General features: G+C 39.8%; 1 protein-coding gene and 1 non-coding gene across 2 annotated transcripts; both read right to left on the bottom strand.

The window, feature by feature from the left end:
- Window positions 1-4015: 4015 nt before the first annotated feature.
- On the bottom strand, window positions 4016-4119 carry LOC130964388 (small nucleolar RNA R71). The gene has a single exon (XR_009080485.1). It is a non-coding gene; the product is annotated as a small nucleolar RNA R71 (small nucleolar RNA).
- Window positions 4120-16238: 12119 nt separating this feature from the next.
- Window positions 16239-17061, bottom strand: LOC130962904 (uncharacterized). The gene is made up of 2 exons (XM_057889058.1): window positions 17058-17061; window positions 16239-16627 (listed from the first exon to the last, which is right to left on the bottom strand). The coding sequence occupies exons 1-2, from the start codon at window positions 17059-17061 to the stop codon at window positions 16239-16241; spliced, it is 393 nt and encodes a 130-aa protein (XP_057745041.1).
- Window positions 17062-17280: the final 219 nt, after the last annotated feature.

A 17280-nucleotide genomic window follows, 5' to 3' on the forward strand; every position in this document is an offset into this window, starting at 1 on the left:
ATTGTTATAATCTTATAAGAGAGATAGGAGTTGTATGTTTTGTATGTATATTATATTTATAAGCTACTTGTGTATGAAGCTTTTCTATATATGTATATGCATGTTTGTATTAGTGAAAAAGAACTTTTGATTTTTCAAAGAAAACAGCGATAGGTTTTGAGTTAAAGGCTCTTATTTTATTATTAAATATATGAAGTCGTCGTAATACTTCAAGCTATTAGAGTGGCACCCGGAAGCGTGACATTTTGATAGTAGGGTATTATATTACCAAGATAGAGAGGGAGTTTAGAGATCAAAGGAGAGGATCTATGTGTGATGAGCGGATAATTTATATGCTTTTTGGCATTGTTTTTAGTATGTTTTTAGTATATTTAGTTGAGTTTTTAGTATATTTTTATTAGTTTTTAGTTAAAATTCACTTTTCTGGACTTTACTATGAGTTTGTGTGTTTTTCTGTGATTTCAGGTATTTTCTGGCTGAAATTGAGGGATCTGAGCAAAAATCTGATTCAAAGACTCAAAAGGACTGCAGATGCTGTTGGATTCTGACCTCCCTGCACTCGAAGTGGATTTTCTGGAGCTACAGAAGCCCAATTGGCGCGCTCTCAACGGCGTTGGAAAGTAGACATCCTGGGCTTTCCAGCAATATATGATAGTCCATACTTTGCCCAAGATTTGATGGCCCAAACCGGCGTTCAAAGTCACCCTCAGAAATTCCAGCGTTAAACGCCGGAACTGGCACCAAAATGGGAGTTAAACGCCCAAACTGGCATAAAAGCTGGCGTTTAACTCCAAGAAGAGTCTCTACACGAAAATGCTTCATTGCTCAGCCCAAGCACACACCAAGTGGGCCCGGAAGTGGATTTTTATGTCATTTACTCATCTCTGTACACCCTAGGCTACTAGTTCTCTATATATAGGACCTTTTACTATTGTATTTTTCATCTTTGGACATCTAGTTCTTAGATCAGATCTTGGTTCTTCTGGTTCCCTCTCTGGGGCCGAAACCAATGATCACTTTTGTTCTTATGTATTTTCAACGGTGGAGTTTCTACACACCATAGATTAAGGTGTGGAGCTCTGCTGTACCTCGAGTATTAATGCAATTACTATTGTTCTTCTATTCAATTCGCTTGTTCTTTGTCCAAGATATCACTTGTTCTTCAACTTGATGAATGTGATGATCCGTGACACTCATCATCATTCTCACTCATGAACAGAGTGACTGACAACCACTTCTGTTCTACAAGCATTCGAGGCTCTAGTGTTTATCTCTTGGATTACTGATACACGATGCATGGTTGATCGCCTGACAACCGAGTGCTCGCCTGACAAACGAGCCAGCCATTCCGTGAGATCAGAGTCTTCGTGGTATAGGCGAGAACTGATGGCGGCATTCAAGAGAATCCGGAAGGTCTAACCTTGTCTGTGGTATTCTGAGTAGGATTCGATGATTGAATGACTGTGACGTGCTTCAAACTCCTGAGGGCGAGGCGTTAGTGACAGACGCAAAAGAATCACTGGATTCTATTCCGGCCTGATTGAGAACCGACAGATGGATAGCCGTGCCGTGACAGGGTGCGTTGAACATTTCCAATGAGAGGATGGGAGGTAGCCACTGACAACGGTGAAACCCTTGCATAAGCTTGCCATGGAAAGGAGTAAGAAGGATTGGATGAAGACTGTAGGAAAGCAGAGAGACGGAAGGGAAGGCATCTTCATTCGCTTGTCTGAAGCTCTCACCAATGATATACATAAGTATCTCTATCTTTATCTTTATGCTTTATTTCGTTTATCATCATACCCATTTGAGTCTGCCTGACTGAGATTTACAAGGTGACCATAGCTTGCTTTATACCAACAATCTCCGTGGGATCGACCCTTACTCGCGTAAGGTTTATTACTTGGACGACCCAGTGCACTTGCTGGTTAGTTGTGCAAAGTTGTGTAGTGATCACAATTTCGCGTACCAAGTTTTTGGCGCCGTTGCCGGGGATTGTTTTGTGTATGGACAACTGACGGTTCATCTTGTTGCTTAGATTAGGTATTTTTTTTCGAAATTCTTGAAGATGAATTCTAGAGTTTCATGATGATTTGTTGAAGTCTGGCTAGCTGAGAAGCCATGTCTAATCTCATTGGACCGAGATTTCAACTTATCATCACAAGAGCTTGTTGATTTTTATCAATCTTGCTTTTGGAGCAGTGGTCTGCTAAGGCTTGGCTGGCCTTTGGCCATGTCTAGTGTTTTGGACCGAAGCTTTCTTTGAAAGCTTGGCTGGCTGTGAAGCCATGTCTAATTCCTGGACCGGAGTCTTAGACTTGCATTGCACTGATTCCTGGAATTCTCATTAAGAATTTTGATATCTTTTTCCACTTAATTTTCGAAAAACACAAAAAAAAAATTCAAAAAAATCATAAAATCCAAAAAGTTTCTTGTTTGAGACACTAGTCTCATCTTAAGTCTGGTGTCAATTGCATGCATTCATGTGTCTTAGTGATCTTCAAGATGTTCTTGATGATTTACTTGCTCTGATCTTTGAATTCTTTTGACTTGAGTGTTTATGTGTCTCATATAGTGTCAGCAGTATGCAAACTGCTAAGTTTGGTGTCCTGCATGCATTGTTATTTGATTCTTGTTGCATTTTGATTATTAAAAATCCAAAAATATTTTTAATTTGTGTCTTTTCAAGTCAATAATACAGAGAATTGAAGATTCAGAACATACAGCAGAGGAATTGCACAGAAAAAGCTGGGCGTTCAAAACGCCCAGTGAAGAAGGACAGACTGGCGTTTAAACGCCAGCCAGGGCACCTGGTTGGGCGTTTAACGCCCAAAAAGGGTGCATTTTTTCAAAATCAAAATCTTTTTCAAATCATATCTTTTCAATCAAATGTTTTCAAAATCAATTTCTTTCCTTTTTCAAAGATACCTGCTATCAATTAATGATTTGATTCAACATTTCAAGTATGTTGCCTTTTCTGTTGAGAAAGGTTTAATGTTTGAATCATATCTTTTCTTGATAGGCAAGTCATTAATTTTTAAAATCAAATCTTTTTAAAATTGTTTTCAAATCATATTTTCTCAATCACATTTTTTTTAAAACCAATCATATCTTCTTAACCACATCTTTTTCAAAATAAGTTTTTAATCAAATCTTTTTGACTTCTAATTTCAAAATCTTTTTCAAAAATCACTTGATTTCTTTTCCACTTTGGATTTTTGAAAATTATCAATCAATTTTTCAAAATGTTTTTGACATCTTTTTAATTAATTTTCGAAAATCCTCTTCCCTCCTTCTCACATCCTTTTATTTATGGGGTACTACTCCCTCTTAATGCACAATTCGAACTCTATCTAATCAAGTTCGAATTCTTCTACCTCCTTCTTCTATTTTTCGTTTCCTCTGACACCTCAAGGAATCTCTATACTGTGACATAGAGGATTCCACATCTTCTTGTTCTCTTCTCTTTCATATGAGCAGGAGCAGAGACAAAGGCATTCTTGTTGAAGCTGACCCTGAACCTGAAAGGACCTTGAAGAGAAAGCTAAGAGAAGCTAAGGCACAATTCTCTATAGAGGACCTGACCGAATTCTTCAAAGAAGAAGAAGACATGGCAGCCGAAAACAACAATAATGCAAACAATGCAAGGAAGGTGCTGGGTGACTTTACTGCACCTACTCCCGACTTCTATGGGAGAAGCATCTCTATCCCTGCCATTGGAGCAAACAACTTTGAGCTTAAGCCTCAACTAGTTTCTCTAATGCAACAGAATTGCAAGTTCCATGGACTTCCAATGGAAGATCCTCATCAGTTCTTAGCTGAATTCTTGCAAATCTGTGACACAGTCAAGACTAATGGGGTTGACCCTGAGGTCTACAGACTGATGCTATTCCCTTTTGCTGTAAGAGACAGAGCTAGAATATGGTTGGACTCTCAACCTAAAGAAAGCCTGGACTCTTGGGAAAAGCTAGTCAATGCCTTCTTGGCAAAGTTCTTTCCACCTCAAAAATTGAGTAAGCTTAGAGTGGAAGTCCAAACCTTCAGACAGAAGGACGGTGAATCCCTCTATGAAGCTTGGGAAAGATACAAACAATTCATCAGAAAGTGTCCATCTGACATGCTTTCTGAATGGAGCATCATAGGTATTTTCTATGATGGTCTCTCTGAACTATCTAAGATGTCCTTGGATAGCTCTGCTGGAGGATCTCTTCATCTGAAGAAGACGCCTACAGAGGCTCAAGAACTAATTGAAATGGTTGCAAATAACCAATTCATGTACACTTCTGAAAGGAATCCTGTGAACAATGGGACAAGTCAGAAGAAAGGAGTTCTTGAGATTGACACTCTGAATGCCATTTTGGCTCAGAACAAGATATTGACTCAACAAGTCAATTTGATTTCTCAAAGTCTGTCTGGAATGCAAAATGCACCAAGCAGTACTAAGGATGCTTCATGTGAAGAAGAAGCTTATGATCCTGAGAACCCTTCAATGGAAGAGGTGAATTACCTAGGAGAACCCTATGGAAACACCTATAATTCTTCATGGAGAAATCACCCAAATTTCTCATGGAAGAATCAAGAGAGACCTCAACAAGGTTTCAACAACAATAATGGTGGAAGAAACAGGTTTAGCAATAGCAAGCCTTTTCCATCATCTTCTCAGCAACAGACAGAGAACTCTAAGCAGAACCCCTCTGACTTAGCAACCATGGTCTCTAATCTAATCAAGACCACTCAAAGTTTCATGACTGAAACAAGATCCTCCATTAGAAATTTGGAGGCACAAGTGGGACAGCTGAGCAAGAAAGTTACTGAACTCCCTCCAAGTACTCTTCCAAGCAATACAGAAGAAAACCCAAAAGGAGAGTGCAAGGCCATTAACATGGCCGAATTTGGAGAGGAAGGAGAGGAAGTGGACGCCACTGAGGAAGGCCTCAATGGGCGTGCACTAACCTCCACTGAGTTCCCCAATGAGGAACCATGGGAATCTGAGGCTCAAAATGAGACCATAGAGATTCCATTAGACTTACTTCTGCCTTTCATGAGCTCTGATGAGTATTCTTCCTCTGAAGAGGATGAGTATGTCACTGAAGAGCAAGTTGCTAAATACCTTGGAGCAATCATGAAGCTAAATGACAAGTTATTTGGAAATGAGGCTTGGGAGGATGAACCTCCTTTGCTCACCAAAGAACTGGATGACTTGTCTAGGCAGAAATTACCTCAAAAGAGACAAGATCCTGGGAAGTTTTTCATACCTTGTACCATAGGCACCATGACCTTCAAGAAGGCTCTGTGTGACTTAGGGTCAAGTGTAAACCTCATGCCTCTCTCTGTAATGGAGAAGCTAGGGATCTTTGAGGTACAAGCTGCAAGAATCTCACTAGAGATGGCAGACCCTTCCTAGCCACAGCAAAGGCTGTGATTGATATTGATGGAGGTGAATTGATCATTCAAGTGAATGAAAAATCCTATGTGTTTAAGGCTCAAGGATATCCCTCTGTCATCATGGAGAGGAAGCATGAAGAGCTTCTCTCAAATCAGAGACAAACAGAGCCCCCACAGTCAAACTCTAAGTTTGGTGTTGGGAGGCCACAACCAAACTCTAAGTTTGGTGTTGAACCCCCACATTCAAACTCTAAAGTTTGGTGTTGGGAGGTTCCAACATTGCTCTGAGTACCTGTGAGGCTCCATGAGAGCCATCTGTCAAGCTACTGACATTAAAGAAGCGCTTGTTGGGAGGCAACCCAATGTTATATTTTATCTATTTTCTTTTGTTATTTTATTTTATTTTGTAGGTTGATGATCATGAGAAGTCACAAAATCAATTGAAAAAGCAAAAACAGAATGAAAAACAGGAAGAAAAACAGCACACCCTGGAGGAAGAACTCACTGGCATTTAAACGCCAGTGAGGGTAGCAGTTGGGCGTTTAACGCCCAGTCTGGCACCATTCTGGGCGTTTAACGCCAGAAAGGGGCACCAGACTGGCGTTAAACGCCAGGAAAGGGCAAGAACCTGGCGTTAAACGCCAGGAATGGGCACCAGCCCGGCGTTTAACGCCAGAAATGGCTCAAAACGTGATTTTGCATGCCATTTGGTGCAGGGATGACTTTTCCTTGACACCACAGGATCTGTGGACCCCACAGGATCCCCACCAACCCCACCATTCTCTCTCTCTTCTTCACCCATTCACCAATCAACTCAACACCCCTATATAAACCCTTCTTCACCCCTTCATCTTCACACAACCTAAACACCACTTCTCCCCCTCTCTTTGGCCGAACACAAAGCCATTCCCTTCTTCCTCATTCCTTCTACTTCTACTCTCTTCTTTCTTCTTTTGCTCGAGGACGAGCAAACCTTTTAAGTTTGGTGTGGTAAAAGCATTGCTTTTTGTTTTTCCATAACCATTTATGGCATCTAAAGCCGGTTCAACTGAGAAGGCATGACCTTAAGCCCATCACTAAGAAAAAGATGGAGCAAACAAGAGACCCCTCTCATCATGAGATCCCTGAGATACCTCAAGGGATGCACTTTCCTCCACAAGACTATTGGGAGCAATTGAACACCTCCCTAGGAGAATTAAGTTCCAACATGGGACAACTAAGGGTGGAGCACCAAGAACATGCCATCCTCCTCCATGAAATTAGAGAAGATCAAAGAATCATGAGAGATGAGCAACAAAGACAAGGAAGAGACATTGAGGAGCTCAAGCACTCCATAAGACCTTCAAGAGGAAGAACAAGCCGCCATCACTGAGGTGGACCCGTTCTTTAATCTCCTTGTTCTTTATTTTTCTATTTTTCGAATCTCTATGCTTATGTTTGTCAATGTTTGTGTCTTATGATCATTAGTGTCTTAGTGTCTATGCCTTAAAGTTATGAATGTCCTATGAATCCATCACCTTTCTTAAAAGAAAACTGTTTTTATCACAAAAGAACAAGAAGTACAGGATTTCAAATTCATCTTTAAAACTAGCTTAATTAGTTTGATGTGGTGACAATACTTTTTGTTTTCTGAATGTATGCTTGAACAGTGCATATGTCTTTTGAATTTGTGGTTCATGAATGTTAAAATTGTTGGCTCTTGAAAGAATGATGAAAAAGGAGACATGTTACTGAGGATCTGAAAAATCATAAAAATGATTCTTGAAGCAAGAAAAAGCAGTGAATACAAAAAAAAGAAAAAAGAAAAAAAAAAGAGAAGGAGAAAAACGAAAGAAAAGGGAGAAAAAGAAAAAGAAAAGAAAAGGAAAGAAAGAAAGTTGTGATCCAAGGCAAAAAGAGTGTGCTTAAGAACCCTGGACACCTCTAATTGGGGACTCTAGCAAAGCTGAGTCACAATCTGAAAAGGTTCACCCAATTATGTGTCTGTGGCATGTATGTATCCGGTGGTAATACTGGAAGACAGAGTGCTTTGGGCCACGGCCAAGACTCATAAAGTAGCTGTGTTCAAGAATTATCATACTTAACTAGGAGAATCAATAACACTATCTGGATTCTGAGTTCCTAAAGAAGCCAATCATTCTGAATCTCAAAGGATAAAGTGAGATGCCAAAACTGTTTGGAGGCAAAAAGCTACTAGTCCCGCTCATCTAATTTGGAGCTAAGTTTCATTGATAATTTGGAGTCTATAGTATATTCTCTTCTTTTTATCTTATTTGATTTTCAGTTGCTTGGGGACAAGCAACAATTTAAGTTTGGTGTTGTGATGAGTGGATAATTTATACGCTTTTTGGCATTGTTTTTAGTATGTTTTTAGTATATTTAGTTGAGTTTTTAGTATATTTTTATTAGTTTTTAGTTAAAATTCACTTTTCTGGACTTTACTATGAGTTTGTGTGTTTTTCTATGATTTCAGGTATTTTCTGGCTGAAATTGAGGGATCTGAGCAAAAATCTGATTCAAAGACTCAAAAGGACTGTAGATGCTGTTAGATTCTGACCTCCCTGCACTCGAAGTGGATTTTCTGGAGCTACAGAAGCTCAATTGGCGCGCTCGCAACGGCGTTGGAAAGTAGACATCCTGGGCTTTCCAGCAATATATGATAGTCCATACTTTGCCCAAGATTTGATGGCCCAAACCGGCGTTCAAAGTCACCCTCAGAAATTCCAGCGTTAAACGCCGGAACTGGCACCAAAATGGGAGTTAAACGCCCAAACTGGCATAAAAGCTGGCGTTTAACTCCAAGAAGAGTCTCTACACGAAAATGCTTCATTGCTCAGCCCAAGCACACACCAAGTGGGCCCGGAAGTGGATTTTTATGTCATTTACTCATCTCTGTACACCCTAGGCTACTAGTTCTCTATATAGGACCTTTTACTATTGTATTTTTCATCTTTGGACATCTAGTTCTTAGATCAGATCTTGGTTCTTCTGGTTCCCTCTCTGGGGCCGAAACCAATGATCACTTTTGTTCTTATGTATTTTCAACGGTGGAGTTTCTACACACCATAGATTAAGGTGTGGAGCTCTGCTGTACCTCGAGTATTAATGCAATTACTATTGTTCTTCTATTCAATTCGCTTGTTCTTTGTCCAAGATATCACTTGTTCTTCAACTTGATGAATGTGATGATCCGTGACACTCATCATCATTCTCACTCATGAACAGAGTGACTGACAACCACTTCTGTTCTACAAGCATTCGAGGCTCTAGTGTTTATCTCTTGGATTACTGATACACGATGCATGGTTGATCGCCTGACAACCGAGTGCTCGCCTGACAAACGAGCCAGCCATTCCGTGAGATCAGAGTCTTCGTGGTATAGGCGAGAACTGATGGCGGCATTCAAGAGAATCCGGAAGGTCTAACCTTGTCTGTGGTATTCTGAGTAGGATTCGATGATTGAATGACTGTGACGTGCTTCAAACTCCTGAGGGCGGGGCGTTAGTGACAGACGCAAAAGAATCACTGGATTCTATTCCGGCCTGATTGAGAATCGACAGATGGATAGCCGTGCCGTGACAGGGTGCGTTGAACATTTCCAATGAGAGGATGGGAGGTAGCCACTGACAACGGTGAAACCCTTGCATAAGCTTGCCATGGAAAGGAGTAAGAAGGATTGGATGAAGACTGTAGGAAAGCAGAGAGACGGAAGGGAAGGCATCTTCATTCGCTTGTCTGAAGCTCTCACCAATGATATACATAAGTATCTCTATCTTTATCTTTATGCTTTATTTCGTTTATCATCATACCCATTTGAGTCTGCCTGACTGAGATTTACAAGGTGACCATAGCTTGCTTCATACCAACAATCTCCGTGGGATCGACCCTTACTCGCGTAAGGTTTATTACTTGGACGACCCAGTGCACTTGCTGGTTAGTTGTGCAAAGTTGTGTAGTGATCACAATTTCGCGCACCAATGTGCCAAATGTGGGAGATCTGAGATTGGAAGTGTTGACAAAGGCTCTTTAAAGCAGGTTCTCGATTCATCGTGGAACAACAAAAATGTATCACGACCTAAAGGCGATGTTTTGGTGGCTCGAAATGAAAAATGACGTGGCAGAACATGTGTCTAAATGTTTGATGTGTCAGAAGGTGAAGATCGAGCATCAATAGCCATCCGGGACGTTGCAACGTCCTAAATTCCACAATGAAAGTGGAAAAGTATCGCCATGGACTTTATGTCGGGTTTGCCAAGAACTAGGGCAGGATTTGATGCAGTATGGGTAATTATTGATCGATTGACGAAGTCCTCTCATTTCTTGCCTATCTGTATGACTTATTCTTTGGAGGAATTGGCGAGGCTGTACATTAAGCAGATTTTAAGATTTCATGGTGTGCCTATGACCATAGTCTCAGATAGGGATCGTCGATTCACTTCAAAGTTTTGGGGAGCTTTTAAGAATGCGTTCGGAACTCGATTGTGCCTAACCACGGTGTATCAACTTCAAACCAATGGTCAATCGGAGAGGACAATTCCAACTCTAGAAGAAATGTGGAGAGCTTGTGTGCTAGACCCACCAATGAGTTGGGATCGCTATATGCCACTAGTGGAGTTTGTGTACAATAACAGCTACCATGCGAGCATCGGAATGGCTCCGCATGAGGCTCTGTATAAGAGAAAGTGTCAATCTCCACTATGTTGGTATGGGACCGGAGAGGAAGTTTGTTTGGGACGGACTTGGTGTCTGAGATAACTAAACAGATTAAGACGATCCAAGCTAGAATTTTCACCGCTCAGAGTCGTCAGAAAAGCTATGCGAATCAAAGACGGAAGCTTTTAGAGTTTGAAAAGGGTGATCAGGTGTTCTTGAATATTACTCCGACTATGGGAGTGGGTAGTGATAAAGATAAAGAAATTGAATTCCGGTTACATTGGTCCGTTTCAAATTCTGAAGAAGATTGGGCCGGTGGCGTATTAGATGGCTTTGCCGCCTTATCTTTCGAACCTACATGATGTATTCCACATTTTAAAACTTAGGAAGTACACTTCTAATGCAACTCATATGATAGAGTCCAAATCGGTTCAGCTGAAGGAAAATATGATGTTTCAAGTGACTCCGATCAGAATCAATGATGTTAGCATTAAGAATCTGCACGGAAAAAAAGTTCCGTTGGTAAAAGTGGCTTGGAGTCGAGCCGGAGTAGAGGAGCATACCTGGGATCTAGAATCGGATATGAGGATGGACTATTCACAGCTTTTTACAGGTAATTAAATTTGAGGGCAAATTTTCTAATTAGGTAGATAGGATGTAAACCATGGTTAGTTAATGCATAATTAACTAATAAATTAATTATGAGTCCAAGGGGTTAAGAAACTAAAATTCCATAGTTGGAGAAAATAAAAATAATTAGAATACGAATTAAAACACTAATCCTAAAAGTTTTAACCCAAAATTGGACCAACGTGCTAAAACGGTTAAACCGGACCTATGTTGGGCCCAAGCCCAATGATGAGGGAAAAACAATTCCACACGAACTCACCGGCAAGTATACCGGGTCGCATCAAGTAGTAAAACTCACAAGAGTGAGGTCGATCCCACGAGGATTGATTGGATCAAGCAACTTTAGTTAGGTGATTAATTTAGTTAAGCTAATATTGATGAATTGAGTGGAAATTGATTGGCAGAATGTAAAGTGCTAGGAATTGTAAATTGCAGAATGTAAATTAATTGAAACTTAATTGGCAAGAAACTTAAATTGCTGAAACTTAAAGAACAAGAAATTAAAAGGGCTGAATCTTAAATGACAAGAAATGTAAATGACTGAATTTGTAAATGCAAGAACGCAAAAGTGCAGAAGCTTAAAGGGCAAGGAAACTTAAATTGCATGAATTATAAAGGGAATTGGGTGTAGGAAATCAGAACAGAACTAGAAAATGTAAATTGCAAAGAGATCTAAATGAATAAATTTAGAGAAAGTGATTCATCAGGGATTGGAGATATCATAATCCATCATGAATCAATTGGGTCTTAACTCCTTTCTCAATCGTATGAGTAGATCTATGGCGGATTAAAATTAATTGGATCCCAATTCATTGGCAATCTAATCTCTCTAATCACAATCAATCTTGCCAATCCCTTGATCTAATTGTCATGAGAAGAGGTTAAGTGCAAATCTCTCATCCATAAGCCACACTAACTCTCAAGATCTCAATTCCTCCTGAGTGGTGTTGATCAAGAGAGTAGTGAAGGATAGAGCTCTAATTCTAATGCAAGTGATTCCCCTTCCAAGGCTCACACATGCATTCAATTAAATTCAACCTCCTTCCGGAGTGAGGAATTCTAAATCAAAACAGAAGATATCCAATAGCTACAAAAATGAATTGAGAAGAAGAAGAATTTTATTGATTCATTAGAATTACAATAGAGCTCCTCCCCCTAATGAAATTGGGGTTTAGTTCATCATTGCTCTAGTACCAAAACAGAAAAGAAATTGCAAAAGGAGATGAAGAACAGAAAGGAAAATAAACTCAGATCTCAAATTCTAAAGAAAAGCTAAAATAAAGGTAAAAAGAAAACCCCCAAAGTACAAGTCAAAAGTCCATAATGAAATCAAATTTTCTTCTATTTATACACTTTCCAATTCAGTCATCAGGTGCTTGGAATGATTATTTTGGCCTTGGTTGAAACATATCAGAATGGGTCCTCAGTTGGTGTGGTTGGGAGTATGCTTCAGGAGAACGTAGCGTTCTCAAAATGAGCACAGCGTTCATTCACCAGTGCGTGCGCGTCCTACGCATGTATGCATCTCTTGCATCTTTCACCATCGACGTGTACGCGTAACACATGCGTGCGCGTCCCTTGGCAGCGTTCATTAATTGAACGCTACGTTCGCGCCATGAACGCTCCCCACGCGTGCGCATCCTTTGCGCGTGCGCGTGAATGGTAAAATATCACTTCTGCGCTCCAGCATCATGTACGCGTTTGCACCAACCACCACTATTGTCACATCGACGCATGCGCGTCATGCGCGCATGTGCATCAGTGACCAAATTCAAATTCCAATTCTGAAAGTATCACAGTCACTCATTCAAAGTGAACGTAGCGTTCATTGCTGGTGAACGCTGATCCTCCTTCCACGTGTGTGCGCCATGCATGTGTACACGTGGATCTCCAAAAGTGTCATCCTGTGCGTAAGCGCCTTGTACGCGTGCGCGTCACTTGTGAACGTCGCGTTCATCAAATGAAGATAGCGTTCTCCTGCACTTCCTCCTTCTTTGTTTCTTCCTCTCATTTTTTCACATGTCATCAACCAAACATGCCATCAAAGTCTCACCAAAATCATAAGATTTTGCATCATTCATAATAATCATCTAAATTGTGCATAAACCTTATGATTTTGTATAAAATCAACAATATTTGATTGAGTCAAGATAAACATGGAATTCCACTCACAATCACTTACTTATTGTGCAAGAAAGTGCATAAATCCTCATAAAAACCAGAAACAATGCTAGTAAAACTAGCATAAGATGACTTGTCATCACCTAAACCATATAACCCACACAATCAGCCAAGTTTAGCACTAATGCCCCATTCCATAAGGAGAAGCTGAAGTAGAGAGGGAAGAGAGGGAAGAACCAAGACCCTTAACTCCGCTATTCATCATTTTAAATTGATCATAACTTTCAATCTAGATCTTCAATTGTCGAGCCGTTTATGGCCACGCATTCATCACGGAATTCTCTTTAATTTCATCTGAAAAAAGTGGTAAGGAACTCGAAAGTTCTCTATTTCCTTCATTTTCACATTTTTGGTTTGGGTATTGAGTATCTTACATTTTTTATGTTTAAGGGAGGTTCAACCTTGAGTTCTAATGGAGTTTCAATCCAAGGTTGTGTAAAACAAGGTAAGAAATTCCAATTTTCCCAATTTTCCCCATGTTATTGAAGAACCCAGGTTGAATTTTGTAAATTATATGATTAGATAGAATAGATCTTGTTTGGATTCAATTTGGGGTGAAGCGGAGCTAGTTCGGTGCATTTTGGTGCGGGATTGGATCCAAGTATCACTTTGGTGCGGAATTGGTAGAGTATGGATCGGTGGAGGTTGGAGTTATCCGGAGGAAATCAAAATATTGGATGAACCATTGACTAGAGGTATGGGTTTTAGTTTCAAGTAGGCATTATATATAATTATGTGAATGCCTAGGTTAATTTTCCCTAGGATAGGATTGAATAAATTGATTGTTTTGGTGATTGTTTAGTTGGATGATAGCTTGAGTTATGATGTGAATGTATATATGTATGTGTGAATGCATAATGGAAATGGTAATTTATATGAAAATTGGGTTGGAGGCCGTGATAAGGTGAAGAATCCCTTATAAAGTGAGTTAAACTAAGTTGGTGCAAGAATCATGTTGTGGAATTGATGGTTTGGTGTTGATGATTAGTGAATTGAATGTTAGGATTAATTGATGATGTTGAATTTGAGTTGATTAAGTTTTGGATAGTTAGGAAATGATGATTGAGTGTTTGGAAGGCCTAAAAATGGTATTGGTATAGTTTGGAACAAGTTGGATATGAGAATTTGTCAAAATGAGCTTTGTGCAAAATTTGGTAAAAATGAGTTTTTGACCAACTTTGATGGGCCATAATTTGGCACTTGGTGTTTGAAATTGAACAAAATTAGTCTTAAATTAAAGCTAGATGAAAGATCTTTAAAACTATCTAAGGATGAGAAAAAACAGAATTTTGTAGAAGAAGTTATGATTATTTGAAAAATGAGGTTTAGAGTTGAAATATGAAATATTGTACAAAACCAGAATTTTGGCATGTGTGCCCACACACACAATGGTGCCCACGCACGAGACAGAGCGAGTGTAAGTGCTCGTGCATACGCACGACAAGAAAAATTTGCAAGTTGTGTGTACGCACAAGGAGATGCGTACACACAAGTTGGGAATGGCGTTCGGGTGGGTGCGTACGCACAGGCCCTATTTTCTAAAAAATTTCTCTGTTTTTTACTGTTTGGCTTTTTCGGTAAGCTTGTAAACTTTTTTAACCCCTAATTAAAGTCCAATAACTAGTTTTTAGACCTGGGAACGAGTGTGAACTTATGGATTTGATTATATTGATGTTTTTGAAGAGGTTGTGGATCAAAGTGAATGGTTATTAATTAATGCTCGTGGCTAATATATTTGTTGAGCAAATATTTTACTGTGAACTGAATTGAGATGTATTCTGGTAAGGTCAGTGGTATAACCTGCTTGCATATAGATTGATGTTACTCTTGGCAAGGACGTGGCAAGGACGGTGGTGAATCCTGCTTGCGCTGAGCTGAGTTATGCCAAAACAAGGACGATAGTTGATCCCGCTTGTTTCGTGGCTCTATCTGGTTGCAATGGTGGCTGGGCATGCATTTCGGATAACGCTGCCTCCGATGAGAGGTACAAGGGTGTGCACTGCCCTTTTTAGACCAGCTTTTGATAAAGTCGAGATTATTATATTTCTCACGGAGGTGCACGACAGAGAGACAATGTCTGGGTTAGCTACCAGATGTTTCGGGTTCTGACAATGTAACCGACACATGAGCTCATGGCAGTAGGACAGGCATGCATCATATGCATTTATGTGAAATTGTTTTAGTATGCATTGTTTTGGTTTGTTATCTCTGCTTAATTACTAACTACTGTATATGTTATAATTGTTCTTGATTGTGTTTGTACCCTATTATTTGTGTTTGCATCTACTAGTTACAATTACTGAAATCAATACCAAAATTCTGTGGTATTGAATTGAAAAGAGATAGGCTGAGTGGAGTGTGGGATGAGACTAAGATTCGGACCATGAACATAGTGAAGTATGTTGAGTGTTTTACTTGGTTTTGGAATAGTATAACCCTAGGCTTGGATCTTAGTTGTTGGAGCTTAGGATTTTATAGTGGGTTCGGGTAGTTGTACATCATCTCTGTTTGGAACTGTTACCCTGCTGGGAACCTTTTGGTTCTTATCCGTTTCGGAAATTTTTCTATTTTCAAATACAGGACGTGACGCACCTAGCTGAGTGTCCGGGTTCTCTCTGCAAGAGAAGACATACTTTTGGGATTTTACTCTATACTTAGCATATATATATGTATATGTTCTCCACTTTTGTATTTTAACTTATATATCTCTCTTAGAGATTGATTTTGGAGAAATAGAATTTACATTTACGTTTATGTTAGCATTTTGGGACTGTATATATATGTACTCTAGCCAGCCTTTAATTCGCAGGTTGGGACTCTAGTAACTTGATATGTATCTATCTCTTTTGGAATATATATATATATATATATATATATATATATATATATATATATATATATATATATATATATATAGGATAAGTATTGTTTTGGTCCATCACGTTGAGGGTCGGAATCGAACCTGTCCCTGATGTATATTTTGATTTAAAATCATCCTTAACGTATTTTTTTGTATTAAAATCGTCCTTTTTAAAGAAAATTTTAATTTTATTCCTAAAATACCCCTATTTTAATAAAAAATTATAAAATTTAAAATAAAAAAGAAAAGAACACGTTTTGGGGGGAGGGGGCAGGGGAGAAAACGCGTTTTTGGGGGGTGGGGGGCCGAAAGGAAATGCGAATGGGGGGGGGAGGGGAGGGAGAGGGGGAAGGGAAGGGGGGGAGATGGGACGGCACTGGCGAAGCTTGGAGATGCCGTCGCCGTCACCAGAAGAAAAAAGAAAGGAGAGGGGCTGCGACGGGGGATAAGAGAAGAGGGGAAAGAGAGAGGGAGCGCCGGTGGAAGGGATGACCGTTCATGCATGCTTCTGCCACCGTGGAGTGCGTCGTCAGGAAGAGGAGCACGACGCGAGGAGGGAGGCGCACGAAGGAGAGAGAGAGGGATCCGAGGTTGAGCTGGTCCGCGCATGCTCCATCGCCGGTCCGCGGGTGATGGGTGGCTGAGGAAAGAGAGGGATCCGAGGGTGGAGTGCGTCGCCGGTCCTCGGACGCTCCGTCGCCGCCGATGGGGATGGGTGGCCAAGTGCCGGTGGTTTTGCATCTGATTTTTTTGCTTCTTCTGCTGCATCTGCTTCTTCTGGTTCTTCTTTTGCTGCATCTGCTTCTGTAGCTTCGGCTTCTGCTTCAGCATCTTCTTCTTCTGCATCTGCTTCTGCTTGAGTTTCTGTTTCTGATTCTATGACTGCCTCTACTTCTGCATTTGTGACTGCCTCTGCTTCTGATTTTGATTTGTTGTTTTTTTTATTTGGTTGTTGAATTTGTTGAATTTGGGTTGATTTGTTGAATTTGTGTTGATTTTTTGAATTTCTGATTTTTGGATTTGTTGATTTTATTGATGTTGTTTTTCTTAGTGGTGGAGGTAAAGGTGCTGGTGGTGGTGGTGGTGGGAGTAAAAGTGTTGGTGGTGGTGGAGGTAAAGGTACTGATGGTAGTGGAGGACATTTTTGCCAAAAAAATTAAAAGGACGATTTTAATACGAAAAAACACGTTAAGGATGATTTTATATATATATATATATATATATATATATATATATATATATATATATATATATATATATATATATATATATATCGTCTCTTCTGTTTCTGTAATCTAAGTTTTCTACCTTTAACGCTTTCGAGTGTAACTCAAATTCTTACTCGTACCCATCTTCTTTTTTAAGGCTCCTTGTTAAATTATCCTTCAAATATATGTATGCATTTTGTTTTTAGATGTCGTAACGTCTCACCACCTCTGATTTACGACTTTAGCGTAAAGCTCTATGTGGTGGGGTATTACAAAACCATATATTAAAGACAGTAAATATTTAAGCTGCTATCATATAGGGTACAAATAAGGAAAACAGAGAAACTTGACAGATAGCTTCTT

The sequence above is a fragment of the Arachis stenosperma genome, chromosome 2 (assembly GCF_014773155.1).
Source record: "Arachis stenosperma cultivar V10309 chromosome 2, arast.V10309.gnm1.PFL2, whole genome shotgun sequence".
Taxonomy (NCBI): Eukaryota; Viridiplantae; Streptophyta; class Magnoliopsida; order Fabales; family Fabaceae; genus Arachis; species Arachis stenosperma.